This window comes from Acartia tonsa, chromosome 10 (assembly GCF_053477335.1).
Source record: "Acartia tonsa isolate MP-2025a chromosome 10, ASM5347733v1, whole genome shotgun sequence".
NCBI lineage: Eukaryota > Metazoa > Arthropoda > Copepoda > Calanoida > Acartiidae > Acartia > Acartia tonsa.
Genome location: NC_137269.1, coordinates 13,150,169 through 13,163,133, shown reverse-complemented (window position 1 = coordinate 13,163,133; position 12,965 = coordinate 13,150,169). Strand labels below are relative to the sequence as shown.

At 30.7% G+C, this 12,965-nt stretch overlaps 2 protein-coding genes across 3 annotated transcripts in view; both read left to right on the top strand.

The window, feature by feature from the left end:
• The window catches only part of LOC145329449 (gamma-aminobutyric acid receptor subunit beta-like), a 79,643-nt gene extending 77,964 nt beyond the window's left edge, over positions 1-1,679 (top strand). The window contains exons 14-15 of one of the 2 annotated variants that reach the window (XM_080173599.1): positions 332-415; positions 925-1,679. In XM_080173599.1, coding sequence (XP_080029725.1) covers positions 332-415; positions 925-964 — 124 coding nt within the window. In that variant the 3' untranslated portion in view covers positions 965-1,679. The remainder of the gene's footprint in view (positions 1-331; positions 416-924) is intronic. The other variant, XM_080173598.1, reaches the window with a different exon arrangement.
• The window catches only part of LOC145329451 (alanine--glyoxylate aminotransferase-like), a 557,715-nt gene that overhangs the window by 395,971 nt on the left and 148,779 nt on the right, over positions 1-12,965 (top strand). The window lies entirely within an intron of this gene.

The window sequence follows — 12,965 nt, the reverse complement described above, 5'->3', positions numbered from 1 at the left end:
TTTTGAGAATACAGTATTTCATATTTTATGAAATTGTTTCTTTACTTTTTTTAGTTTGATTAAGCTATAAGTTTTAAAATTGCTTTGGTGAGAAACAATAAAAAGAGAAAAAGTTATTGAACTTTGAAATGTACTAGAAAAAAAAATCAATCTGCGATTTTTTATATCAACGCAAATTTTTCAACTGACTTAAAATGTAAGTAGCTAATCATATTAAATAGTTTAATTTCCCAACAGATTTTCATTTGATTTATGGAAAATTCAATCAGAACTTTTATTTCAGCCCTTCCTTTTAGTGAAATACTGAAAACTTTTACATGTGTTTCTTTAGATTGGATGTCTCCTTCTTTGTGTTGTTCCCCATTCTGTTCATCATGTTTAATGCCATCTATTGGTCATCAGTCATGTATTGGAGGTATAACTTCTATTCAGAACAACAATTCATCAACTAGACCACATAACAAACTAACATACATAACTAATTATAGAAAAACTTTGCTTTTTTAGTTTTGGTCAATGTATTGCATTTACTATTATGCGCCAAATAGACCAACTGTCGTAATGAAATATTTTAAACTGTTTATGTATTAGAATTTTAGTTTATATATTTTCAGACTAGCTGAAAACTTTTAGTTTAATATCTAATACAATTTATATTTAAAATATTAGGTAGTTCTGAAATTTATGCTTTAATACACTGCACTGTAAGAATTATACAATTATTTAAATCTTTTATTTTAACTTACTATACAGTTTTAATTCCTTCACATGAATAATGAATTAAAGGTTTAAATAAAATCTTACAGTGTATCTTACTTTTTTTCTGTATGTTTGTCCGTCTGTCTTAACTATAGCCGCTCATATTGCACATTATTATGCTGTCTTTATTATTTTATTTTATTTATTTTTATTTATAATTTCTAGGTGGAAGATAAACACAGATGTATTAAGAATTGAACATTAACATTTTGTGTATTTTCTGAATATTATTAAGCATATCTGGGCCACTCACTCAAATCTCTCACTCACTCATTCTCATTGTAAAGCATGTAACAAGACACATTATGAATGTTAAATATGTACCAAGTTCAAAATAATATTCCTGTATTTATTTAACTCGATATCAACCAAAATGTTTCATATATTTCGTGTGTTTAATCGAATTCCGTGAAAATGGATAAATCAATTTTTCAGAAATATAACTATTATGATGTATGAAACTTTTAGTTTGGCAAAACACTTCATTACGATGCTGTGAGTATTGGTGCAAAAAATATGACGTAACAAAAAAAATTATCCAATGAGAGGCCGGTATTGACCAATGGTAAAATTTATAGTGGACTCTCATTGGCTAATTTTTTTTGTTACGTCATATTTTTTGCACCAATACTCACAGCATCCTTCATTACTAATACGGGAATAATATTTTAACAGTGTATAATTTTTTTTTTTCAATTAGCACTTAAAGTTAAGAGTAATGGAAAAAAATCCGATTGATATAGATTTTTTTTTAATTTTAAGTTTGAGATCTTTACAATCAAGTATTTATTATATTAGGTTTTTTTAACTTAATTTAAAAGGTTTCCTTGAAAAAAGTTTGAATAGAAAGAAAAATTATTTCTTTTTCATACAACTCAATCAACTTTAAGCATTTATAAATCATTTTCTAAAAATTTTCCTCTTCAATATTTAGATATTTTCAAGATTTTTTTCATTGTTCTTTAATATTTTATTTATCTTGTATTGTTTTTAGTTCTTAGATTCTAGTGTTTAATATTTTTGTTTGTTTTGTTTAAATGAATGGAAAAATCCACTTTTAAATTTGTTAAATAAAATTTACATTTCTTTTGTTATTCCGACACTTAAAAACATGACGTAATGGTAAAGTACCTAAAAACTATTTAAATCCATCTCATTAACTGTCAAATAATGAAAAAAAGTGGTAATTAAACTATTTAAATTCTTTTTTTAAATTAAAACTAAATGTTTAAAAGCATGAAGGTTTTGCTAAGTAGTCGTAATTGTTTTTGAAAGTACTTTCAAGTTGAATTTCTATTCTAGTCTTGTAACTGATATGTTAAATTCACTCACTTTTTAATCATTTCTAAAATAAAAACACCAAGAAATTTTGTAGCTGTCAAAGACGCCCATAGCTTAATCAGTTAAAACCCAAATTTTGACAAAGAATGTATAAGAAGGTGGAGGGGTTTTTTCATGTTTTGGATTAAATTTCTTCAAATCAAATACATGTACAATCTTATTTTGGAGTCAGGGGTTTAATAATATTATCCCGTCCCTTTTCCGTTCTTGCCCTAAATAGTTTTTAGTGGAAAATGAGTTACAAGTACCTTCAAAGTCAACTTGACTGTTAAGCATAAAGACTTTCCATCGCCTATTCTTTTATATTTATTATCAAATGTCATGCTTAAGTCAAACTGCTGTTAATTGCTAAAATCAACAATTTGTTCCAGGACAAACGCAGGAGTCCCAAACGTCGGAGTGGACAAACGCAGGAGTGTTAAAATATTAATTTAATTAAGTATTTCTATACAGTTTAGGTTAGGTTAAGATATAAATATACAAATAAGCCCCCCGCAGAGGTTAGGCATTTAAAAAATCTAAAAAATGGTTTAAAATAGGTTAGGTTAGGTTAAGTATCCACTCCTGCGTTTGTCCACTTCGACGTTTGGGACTCCTACGTTTGTTGTAGGACCCAACAATTGATTGACAAACTAAAAAGAAATTCTTATATTAATATTTTATTTCTCAATTATGACCAAGGTCGGATATGAATACATATTTCGTCGTTCTACGGGGGATCCGCAGAATTTTTCCCTGTTGGAGTACAAAAACCTAACCACACGATTTGAAAAATTAAATAAAAAAATTAATCTGCGAATTAAGTAATAATGATTTAGCAAAGAAAATCGAATAAAAAAGGATCAGCTTATGTATATTAAAGTCTGGTTTCAGAACTCCAACATAGCATAATCCGTGGGTCCTATACTGTGTATAAAAAATGTATAAAAATAATAGTTATTGTATAATGTAATTTATATATAATTTTCTAATTTTAAGTCAACATGCAACGTCGTAGTTTTTCATTTAACCACATAGTAAAAGTATTAAAATGGTCTAAAAACCAGAACATATATGTTCAGATAAGGCGAAGCAAAAACATTTTTTTATATGAATAGATAATTTAATGCAAACCACTTTAATTATTAATATCTGATTACATTAAATTTTAATGATTATAGGATTTTAACGAGCACCCGAGTCAAAGATTAGGAGTGCTGCTAAATAATGAATATTAAAAGACAACATTAAACCCAAAAACTTGTTCCAAATTATCAAAACTATAAAATGTAACTATAACAAAAATTTCTTTAAATATAAATTTATAAATAAAAAAATTATATATTTCTATGGAAAAAAAGTCAGAACTTTATATAAATATATTATATGAAAGATTATATCGTTTCAGATAAAAAATCAAATAATAATTTATGTTATGTTACGGTGTAGAATTATTTATGTGCTGTTATCATATGTCTAAAAGATTATTTTATTTATTGTAGAATATTATGATATATCAAAAAAATATGAATTAAGGTGTAAAAACTGCTCAATGTATTTTTTTCTCATTAAAACAAAGGCTTGAGTTTTTATTAAAATTTTCAATTTCTAACTAATTTAGAAATAATGTAATCATGAGCTCAAGTAATTTTTGCAAAGTTAAATATAACAAGAAAAAATCTAGCCAGAAAAAGATACCCTGTCAAAAAAAGATATTTCACTAATTTATAAAGGTAAACCAAGAATCTAATTTAAAAAATCGATATTATGTCAGATACGACCAATATTATGAAAGCCCCATATAGTAGACATCAACAATAGAATTACGACAATTTTTTAACAGGGAAAGCTTTTTAGATTCAAAAAACTCGTTTTCTTTATTTACTGAGCTGACAAAAAACCACAGACCAAATTTATGTATAGATCAGCTTTTTTTAATATTACAATAATTTACCATAATTTAAATACATTTATTGTGAAGACTATCAAACAGTAAAGTTGATTTTGTAAGATTTGATATTTTAAAAATAAGTAAAGAAATAATATGGCCACAGTTGTCTGAACAGTTGGTTATGCTCGTCTGCAAAGCCCTTGAATTAATCTACCAAAAAGGGTCCTATAAACAAATAATTATAAATTTTAATATATAGCATTTGTAACTTTTGAAGATTAGGGACAAAAAACCTAATGGAGAAAAGACCCTTATCCTGCAGTGCATAACACTTTGGTTGGGTTAACATGTACCTAACCTAGTCTTATCTGAGGTAAAACACTGACACAAAAAATATAGGTCTTTTGTCCATTGAGTCTTATGTCCATTGAGTCTTTTGTCCATTGAGTCTTTTGTTTATTAGGTCTATTGTCCATTAGGTCTTTTGAACATTAGGTCTATTGTCCATTGCGTCTTTTGAACATTATTGTCCATTTGGCTTTTTGTACATTAGGTCACTTGTTCAGTAGCTCTTTTGGGTATTATCCTCTTAGAAATTTTTTTTCAATTTTGTAAATTTGAGTACTCCCCCCCCCCTGACAGCGAACTATGAACTCTGGCCGCAGCGCTCGGCTCTCTAGCGTGCCAAGCCGCAGCGCTCGGCCCCCTTGCCTGCCTAGCCGCAGCGCTCAGCTCCCTAGCCTAAAACCTAACCTAACCTTAAATAGTTGTTCGTCGTTGTCAGGATGGGGGGGGGGGGTTACTCAAATTTTTTAAATTGAAAAAAAAATTTCTAAGAGGATAACGTTCTCTTTTGTTCATTAGGTTTCTTGTTCAGTAGATCTTAGGTCTTTAGTCCCAACGCTAAAATTATCTTTCTTGTAATATAACTTTTTAAAATTAAACATACAAATCTTACGAAAAAAAAGACTTTACTAGTGTATGGTGTATGTATGTAGAAATATAGATTATATATATGTAGAATAGATGTTAATAAAGGGACTTTAACACAAACTACCCTGTTGTACACTGATCCCCTCCCCTCCTTATCTTTAAAATAAATTAAAATTTTAGAGAGGCAAATTTTCGTTTGTTTGTTTACTACTTTAGGTCGGGTGAGGTTAGGTTATATTGGTAACTATAAAGCCCCGCAGGGTTAGACCACCGAATGCATAGGGTCCGATGTTATAGGGTTCCTTATAAGGCTAGGCATAGGAAAAAATACCCCCCCCCCTCCCCCACCCAATTTTCATTCCATTTTAAGTTATAAGGAGTGGTTATTAGTGCTCAACAAGTACTTTGTGCGAAAGCACCAATATAGTATATTTATTTTAATTTAGAATAAATGATAATTATTATAGATTTTTAGATTCTATTTATTTCTTAAAATTATTTTACTTATTTTAAAGTAACTAAAATCAAAAATAAATATAAAAACTTATTATATAGAATCTCATAAATTGTCCACAAAAATTATAAAAAATTCACATGTGATACAAAGAATTTAGCGTGTATGATTTGTATTTATAGAAAAATAAATAAAAAAAGAAACAAATTTGTTTTTATATTAAAAAGTTAACAGATTTTGCCTGATGTATTACTTTTGTTATTACAATTTATTTTCGATATTTGGGAGCAAAGCTAAACAACAACAAAAAAATAATATATCCAATATATACTGACGGTTTTAAACTAAAATTTACTAGATAAAAATGCGATATTATAAATTTATAAATAATAAGAATTCAACGTTTTATTTAGGCGCTTTTATAGGAAATATAATTGAGTAGAATCTATATATATTTTTTATATTTCATAAGCAGAAAAAAAGACATATAGCTCTACCTTTTCGGCCATTGAAATATTTTTTGATTTATGCTCTTTAGTCATTTTTATGATTAATGATTATAAGGTCCGTTTGTCTTCTCTTTGTGGATCTTATCAATACTTAATAAGCTGGTCTGCTTATAAATTTAATATCCTTGTGTAATATAATATCAAAGTTTTCAAATGTGTCTTGCTGGCCTTTATCTGTCTGTAATAACCTTGGGCATTTATTAAAGATTGTAATATGTAGCCTGTCTTTTGTTTGTTAACAACTCATTTTAAAAAAATTGTCTGGAAGGTCTCCTTTCCATAGACGTCCAAGGGGGGGGGGGGGTAAAGGGGTGATTATCCCCCCCAAACGAATTTGGGGGTGCCGTACCCCCCTCAAAAATTTTACACCGGGGGTAAATTTTGGGGGGGAAAACAAAATTTACCCCTACCAACAGATTTCACGGGGGGTAATTAACCCCCCCCCCCCCCTCCCCAAGCAAATTTTACTCCCGGGGTAGAAACTTTTTTTTTTTTGGGGGGGGGGTAAAAAAAATTTTACCCCCAATAAAAAAAATTTACCCCCCCCCCCCCCAAATAAAAAAGCTTGGACGCCCCTGCTCCTTTCCTCTAAGGAATCTTAAAGGATAAGACAATTAACGATGAATTTGTGTGAATCCCCTATCATTAGAAACTAAATTTCCCCTTCAGTAGATAATATTGATTGGTTTTAAAGTTTGGACACGCTAGTTTGAAACCAAAAATTCAATCTAATGAAAGTAACACAGTTTTGAGCCAACAAATAGGATAAAGTTGTTAACAAAATTTGGGTACCAGTGTAAATTACTGACCAATGTCATCTCCTCTGAAGGAGAAATTTGGTGGGGGGAACAGGCCGGGCAATCAGCCCTACCCAAAATTTAGATATACAAAAAATAAAGTATAGTTGAGAATGAAGGTAAGAGATCTTATTGTTGTATCATTGAAATTTTTTTTTGGGGGGGGGGAGAATTACAATAATAGTTGTAGACAGTAGCCTCTAGTGGCATCTATTTGATAATTTGATATGAAACTGGGTGTCCACATCCCATAGGTATTAAATGATCGAGCAAATTTGACAGCACACTAAACAATAACAATCACCTAACGTTGGTTCCAATAGAATGATTATCATTAATGATAAAATCTTCGAAAACTGAGAAGCAATTCTTTCCTAAAATGGATCAATTACAAAAAAATTGCGCAATTACATTATGTAACATTTGGCCAAATTTACGACATGCCTGTACTTTGAGATCATCGCCTGTGTGTTGCATATTTTGATATAGTTTTTTACAATCCGTAACTTTGAAATTTTTTTATGAATATTCTTTTGCTTATAGTTATTTGCAAAAGATGCTTTAAAATTGATTTATTTTCAAATTCTACATCCGTGTAAAAGTAACAGAATTTTAATCTGTATGTCTGTAGCTTAAGATCTCGCTAACCGCTCCATATGTATCTTTTTTTAGTGAAGCTTCTTAAAGGTTCTCGAAAGGTTTTTAACTATGATTAACTTCCATATTCCCAAGAGAAATGTCTCCGAAAAAATATCTAATTCTAATTTCCAGCTAATTTTAATATTTGTTATATTCTAAAAACGTGAAAATTTGAAATGTTGATATTTAACCTGTATTGTAAATTTGAAAAGTTTTTGATGGGCAATGGACAGACAATTTATATAATAGTGTCATAATCAAACTTTAGATTACCACTAAAACATTTATTTTCATGAGTAGCGAGGCTTCTTCAAGGTAATACGATTTTTTATGATAACAGACCATAAAATTAATGCAATCTATAATACAAAGCAGACCGTTGTCTGTCTGTCTGAAGCTTCAGATCTCGGTAACCGCTGAACCGATTGGGCTCTTCACTTTATGAAACATAGCTACTGGTCCTGTCGTGGACACCCTTAGACCCCCCCCCCCCCAAAAAAAAAAAAAATACACCCCCTTTTTTGTTTTCATTTTTTAAAACAAAACTCTTCAGGGAATATAGCTACTGGTCCTGCGGTGGTCTAATTTAATGGGGGATGGAACACACAACCCACCAACAACCCCACGAAAAAATATCCCCTCTTATTCTTTTAAAATTATTTATTTATTTTTTTAAAATGTAAATGTTAATTTTAAAATTTTTTTAATTTCTTTTCTTTTGATTATTTTTCTGTACATTTGTAGGACAGACATATGGGTTGTAGTTTTGCTTAATTGTAGAAAATCTACGCTTTAGAAAATGTGAAAAAGATTGCTCTGCATAGTTTTAAAACCTGTACAAGTTTTATATTGGAAAAATATTAAAGATTGACATACATTATACATTTTTAAACAAAGCTTTTCATCATTTAGTGTTGGTCCTTCAACATGATGATTCCTGGAACAAGTAGGTACGATTTAGAAAACGTAGTAATTTGATAATCATTACCATGAAGGCTTTATATTCATTTTAAACATCGTGAAGTTTTGCCTATGGATAAATACTTTTTAAAAATAGAATATTATCTAATTTACTTAATTTTGGAAGCATGTATTTCATGTGCGTTTAGGTAAACTGTTTTAAATAAAAACACCCATTCTTAGTCAAAGGTTTCAAAAAAAAAAATTTGCGACAAAGCTCTCTAAAACTCTAAATTTACTTTGATTTATTGATCCAAGAACCATAGACTAATTCTAAAGACTCTGTAAAACTTACAAACATCCCCTAAACTATTGAGTAACTGCGCTAAATTAAAAAACTCTTATCAAATAAGAAAAAGGGAGCAAATTATGTACACCCACTATTATGTTAAACAATAATATACTATAGGGGGCGTCGTAGCTCAGTGGAAACGCACTGAGTTGCAATGATGAGAGTTTGAGTTTTAGTCCCCATGTGGCAACTCGAATTTCTACGTTGAATACATTCACACAACTTTCCCTGGTTGTGTAAGAAGGGAGATTATTGAGTGGTTTGGATACTTAATAGTCACGTACATAATATCTGTACAACCCTTATCCCTAACTACTCTGCAGAGAGCGTCATTCATTACGGTGACTTAATTTGGGACACCTGCCATACTCGGCGAGGGTGAGGTAATGTAGAGTAGCTCCCATGAGACAGCGGGTCAAGACATAATGTACTTTAGCGTGGAGCTTGATAGCCCTAGTGGCTATACAAAAGTGCCTCGTCCTTCTCCATGACTACTTAGGTCTAAACACTAAGAAACAATGGCTACACAAACAAACAATAATATACCCATTTAAAAATTATTGGTGGAAATGTTCTACCAAATTAAGATTTAATAAAACTTCCTAAGATTTAAAAGCAACAAATGAGAGAATTAGAATAATTTACTTTCCAATGTTCCCTTCCTCTCTGTGACATTATGCAGTAATCTGTTGCTATAATGCATATAAATATGTAATCAAGAGTGAGAGAGAGTGACAAAGTCATTAGTGAAGGTTGGTGACCCCCATACTTTATGCACAAGGCACGGCAACCGCAACTGGAGCATAATTTTGACAGGGAGGGAGAGGACATTGGGCTGTTTATTAAACTAGTCCCCAATTTCATATCAACATTTTATTATTCGAATGCTCAAAACTTTGGGGATTTTGATTGAATTTTAATTGGTTGATTCATTAAGTTGAGTTTCCAAACCACTATTTTAATCTACAGAAGTGATCATTTTTAGTGTCATCAGTTGGGGAAGCACAATAATTTATCGACCATTTACGTATCCCTTTAGATCCCTGGAATTAAGATGTACGGACACGTTATGGCTTATCTATGGGTGGTTCTACCTTGCTATCTCCCCTTACTATCACGCCTCGCTTCGCTCGGGTTTCATATGTTAAACTAATGAAAACCGAATAACAAATGATAGCAGCTGCAGCTGCATTTAGCAGCTTTGCAGTTAGCAGCATCCTAAATCTATACAATTTTTATAATCTTCCTGAGAAAAGATGTTGTAGCAACTATTACTTAAAATATCCGCAACCGCTGATAAATTCATATTTCTTTAAGACCTGGAGCTGCAGCCCAAAAGAAGATATGTAACAAACCGCATTTAAAGATTAGTTTAATAATAGCATGTAAGTATTTCTTATAACAATTTGATATTCTAGACAAGGACAATTAAAACATGGAGAAAACAAAGGGAGACTGTCAGACAGAAACGAGCACTTATATAGTAGCTTAGCTATTTAAAAGGCCGATAAAGATTTTTGCATATTATTTGAACTTCAGTCGTAAGTAGTAAAATGTCGGGCAGCAATCACTTCTAATAACTATGTATGAAAGTATATTTTATTACTTATTTTGCTGTTACTTGAATACGATACTCAAGCAACTACGCCCCTAGAGGCATCTAGGGGCACCTGGGGAAAGGGGGGAGTCACCCTGCAATGTTAATTCTTTTATAAAAAATAGAAATACTTTTTTTTTGGGGGGGGGGGATGTAATTGTTTCACTGTAATCGAGAATCATAATGGTCTCTTGGTTAGCAGGATTTGAAGCTATAGACAGACAGATAAACATCCTGTTACTTTTATACAAGGATTACTGTTTCTAAATTTTCACTTGAGAGAATTAATAAATAACAATCTTGTGTTTCATATTTCATTTTTCTTTGTAAAACAAGGATGACAGATGAGCAAAGAACTGTAATTAATTACATATAAACATTAATTTTAATCAACTACACACAAAATAAATGTACCATTTATTTCATAGAAAAATGATTATACAGGCCTTGATATAAAATGTTGAGTGATGAAAACAAGGATGACAACATCCAAAAATAAAATATTAAAACTTTAGTGTCAGAAATTATTGAGCAGATTATCATCTTATATGTATAAAATGCATATAAATTTGATGCAAAATTGGTTAAATACAGGATACTGTTTAAGGTCATACTTACATATCAAAGATTGATTATCGAGAAACTTCGCTCCTGATATTATGCAATGCAAGGAATCATTATCACAAAAATTGTTGCTTCAAAAGTTTAAAATCAGCATGTTGGACTTTTTCTGTAACGATTATAGAGTTACTGCGCCTTCAAAATTGTACCTCACTATTACAGGAATGGTCTTGCAACGTTTGAAGTAGCGGGGACAATTAACTATAAGAGCTATCCGTTATGTACAAGCGGATGTACGGAAATTAAAAAGATTCGCTTTTAAAAATTGTAACATGTGCAACTAAGTAGGCATAATAACAATTTTAGACAAATACAATATACATTTAAAGATATTGTTATTCTTGTTTATTTTAAATTCCCTATGTAGTACAGCCTCTACTTATTTCATGGTGTTGTAATTTCTTATGTCTCAACACATTAATCATCTCTTAGTCTAAAATGATTATTAAAATAAAGTTAGCTGAAACAAAGGATGACAACATCCATAAGAATGGGATGTGATACTAACACCCGCTAATGGGTTAGTTAACAAACAACAGACAACCAACCCTTTGTAATGCATGACCTATGTCTGGAATTCACATTTGTTAGTGTACATAGTAATGAGTTCCACCTATTTTTGACATTGGTGTCACGTGCAAGACATAGCAACAAAGAGTACCATTTTCAAACCTCTCTAGTTTGACGCTGAGTTTGAACTCAACAATTACCAGACAGAGAGCCGGCAAGTTATCATCTACACTAATGCCGCAGGTTAATGTCCATTATTGAATGCCACCTAGTCATAAACCATTTAAATTTCTTTTCAACAGAGTAGTACAAGTTTTGATAGGGTTGTACCTCCTGCCTGGCGTGCCTGCCTGGTTCATATGAATTATAGTCCTGAAAAAGCCTCATGTATCATAATATTTTCATTCATTTCGCACTTTATTTAGAAATAAAATTGTTCTTGATAGAGTAGATTCTCCAACTCTCTCTCCTTCAAGGACGTCCAATGGTAGAATAAAGGTTTAAAATAACCATCAAATTTAATTTTTAATCGCCCCACCCAAAAAAATGAAGTGAGCTAGTCACTCCCAACCAATTATGCAAATTATAACCAACATTGATGTAATATTTCTTATAAATCACTTTGAGAGAGGAGGGGCTAATTTTCTTCTAGGGGTAATTTATCTTTGGGTGTTAGAGGTACCCTCCCCCAAAATAGATTAGAGAATTAATGGATACTTTACTGTTAAGGAGAACCTTACAGGGGTTCGCAAATCTTAAGAAAGAGACACACAGACATTCTGTTATTTTCAAATAAGCATTATGTTATGGAATTATACATTCTTGTTCATACGCCATCATTCTCAAATAAAAGAGAACATTTAGTGTTCAACATATTTCTGCGACAGGGGGAGGGGTACACTTTATTTGGGGGGGGGGGGGGGTGCTGTATCATTTATAATAATACAAAGCTTTATTATACACATCAAGTGTACTAAGGGAAATAAAAAGGGAGGGAGGGGACAATGGACTGAAAATTACAAAGGTATCCAAAGTTTATATATAAACTATATCCCATTCGTTCCCTAAAAAACTTTGAATACTTTTATTGAATTTTAATTGTTTTGTTCTAAACTTGTTGTATCCAAACTTTTCAATAAATAATTTTTCTCTACAGACAGGATAATTTTGTCTTTAATCACTAATTTATCTTCCAATGTTTTATCCGTTAAGACCCTGGAGAAAATGGTGTATGCGATAACAACGTAAAACACAGGTAAAATAAAATTTGTAATAAAGATGTATAATTATATATTCTTTATATATCAAAAATAAGCTAAGAGTAGCTTCAAAAAAATTTTAAATCTCATAAAATTACATATATGTACACAAAATAATAATTTTCTCTTATAAACATATGTTTTGTTTCATTTAATAAACACCAAGGAAAAAAGACAAAAACTGTGGATAATTATGACATTATACTGCTAGAATAATAAGCATTTAATATTATAAAGTGCATATATATGCACATTTTCATTTTCTTTTAATTACTATTTAATCTCTACTTTCATAAAAATTTAATGCAACAAAAAAACTTTGATTTAGCACCTTGGAAAAGGAAACGAATTCGAATCTTTGAATCAAAACTGCGCAGTTTTGAAACAGCTGCAGCAACAGCTTTAAGGAAGTCGAATAAATTAA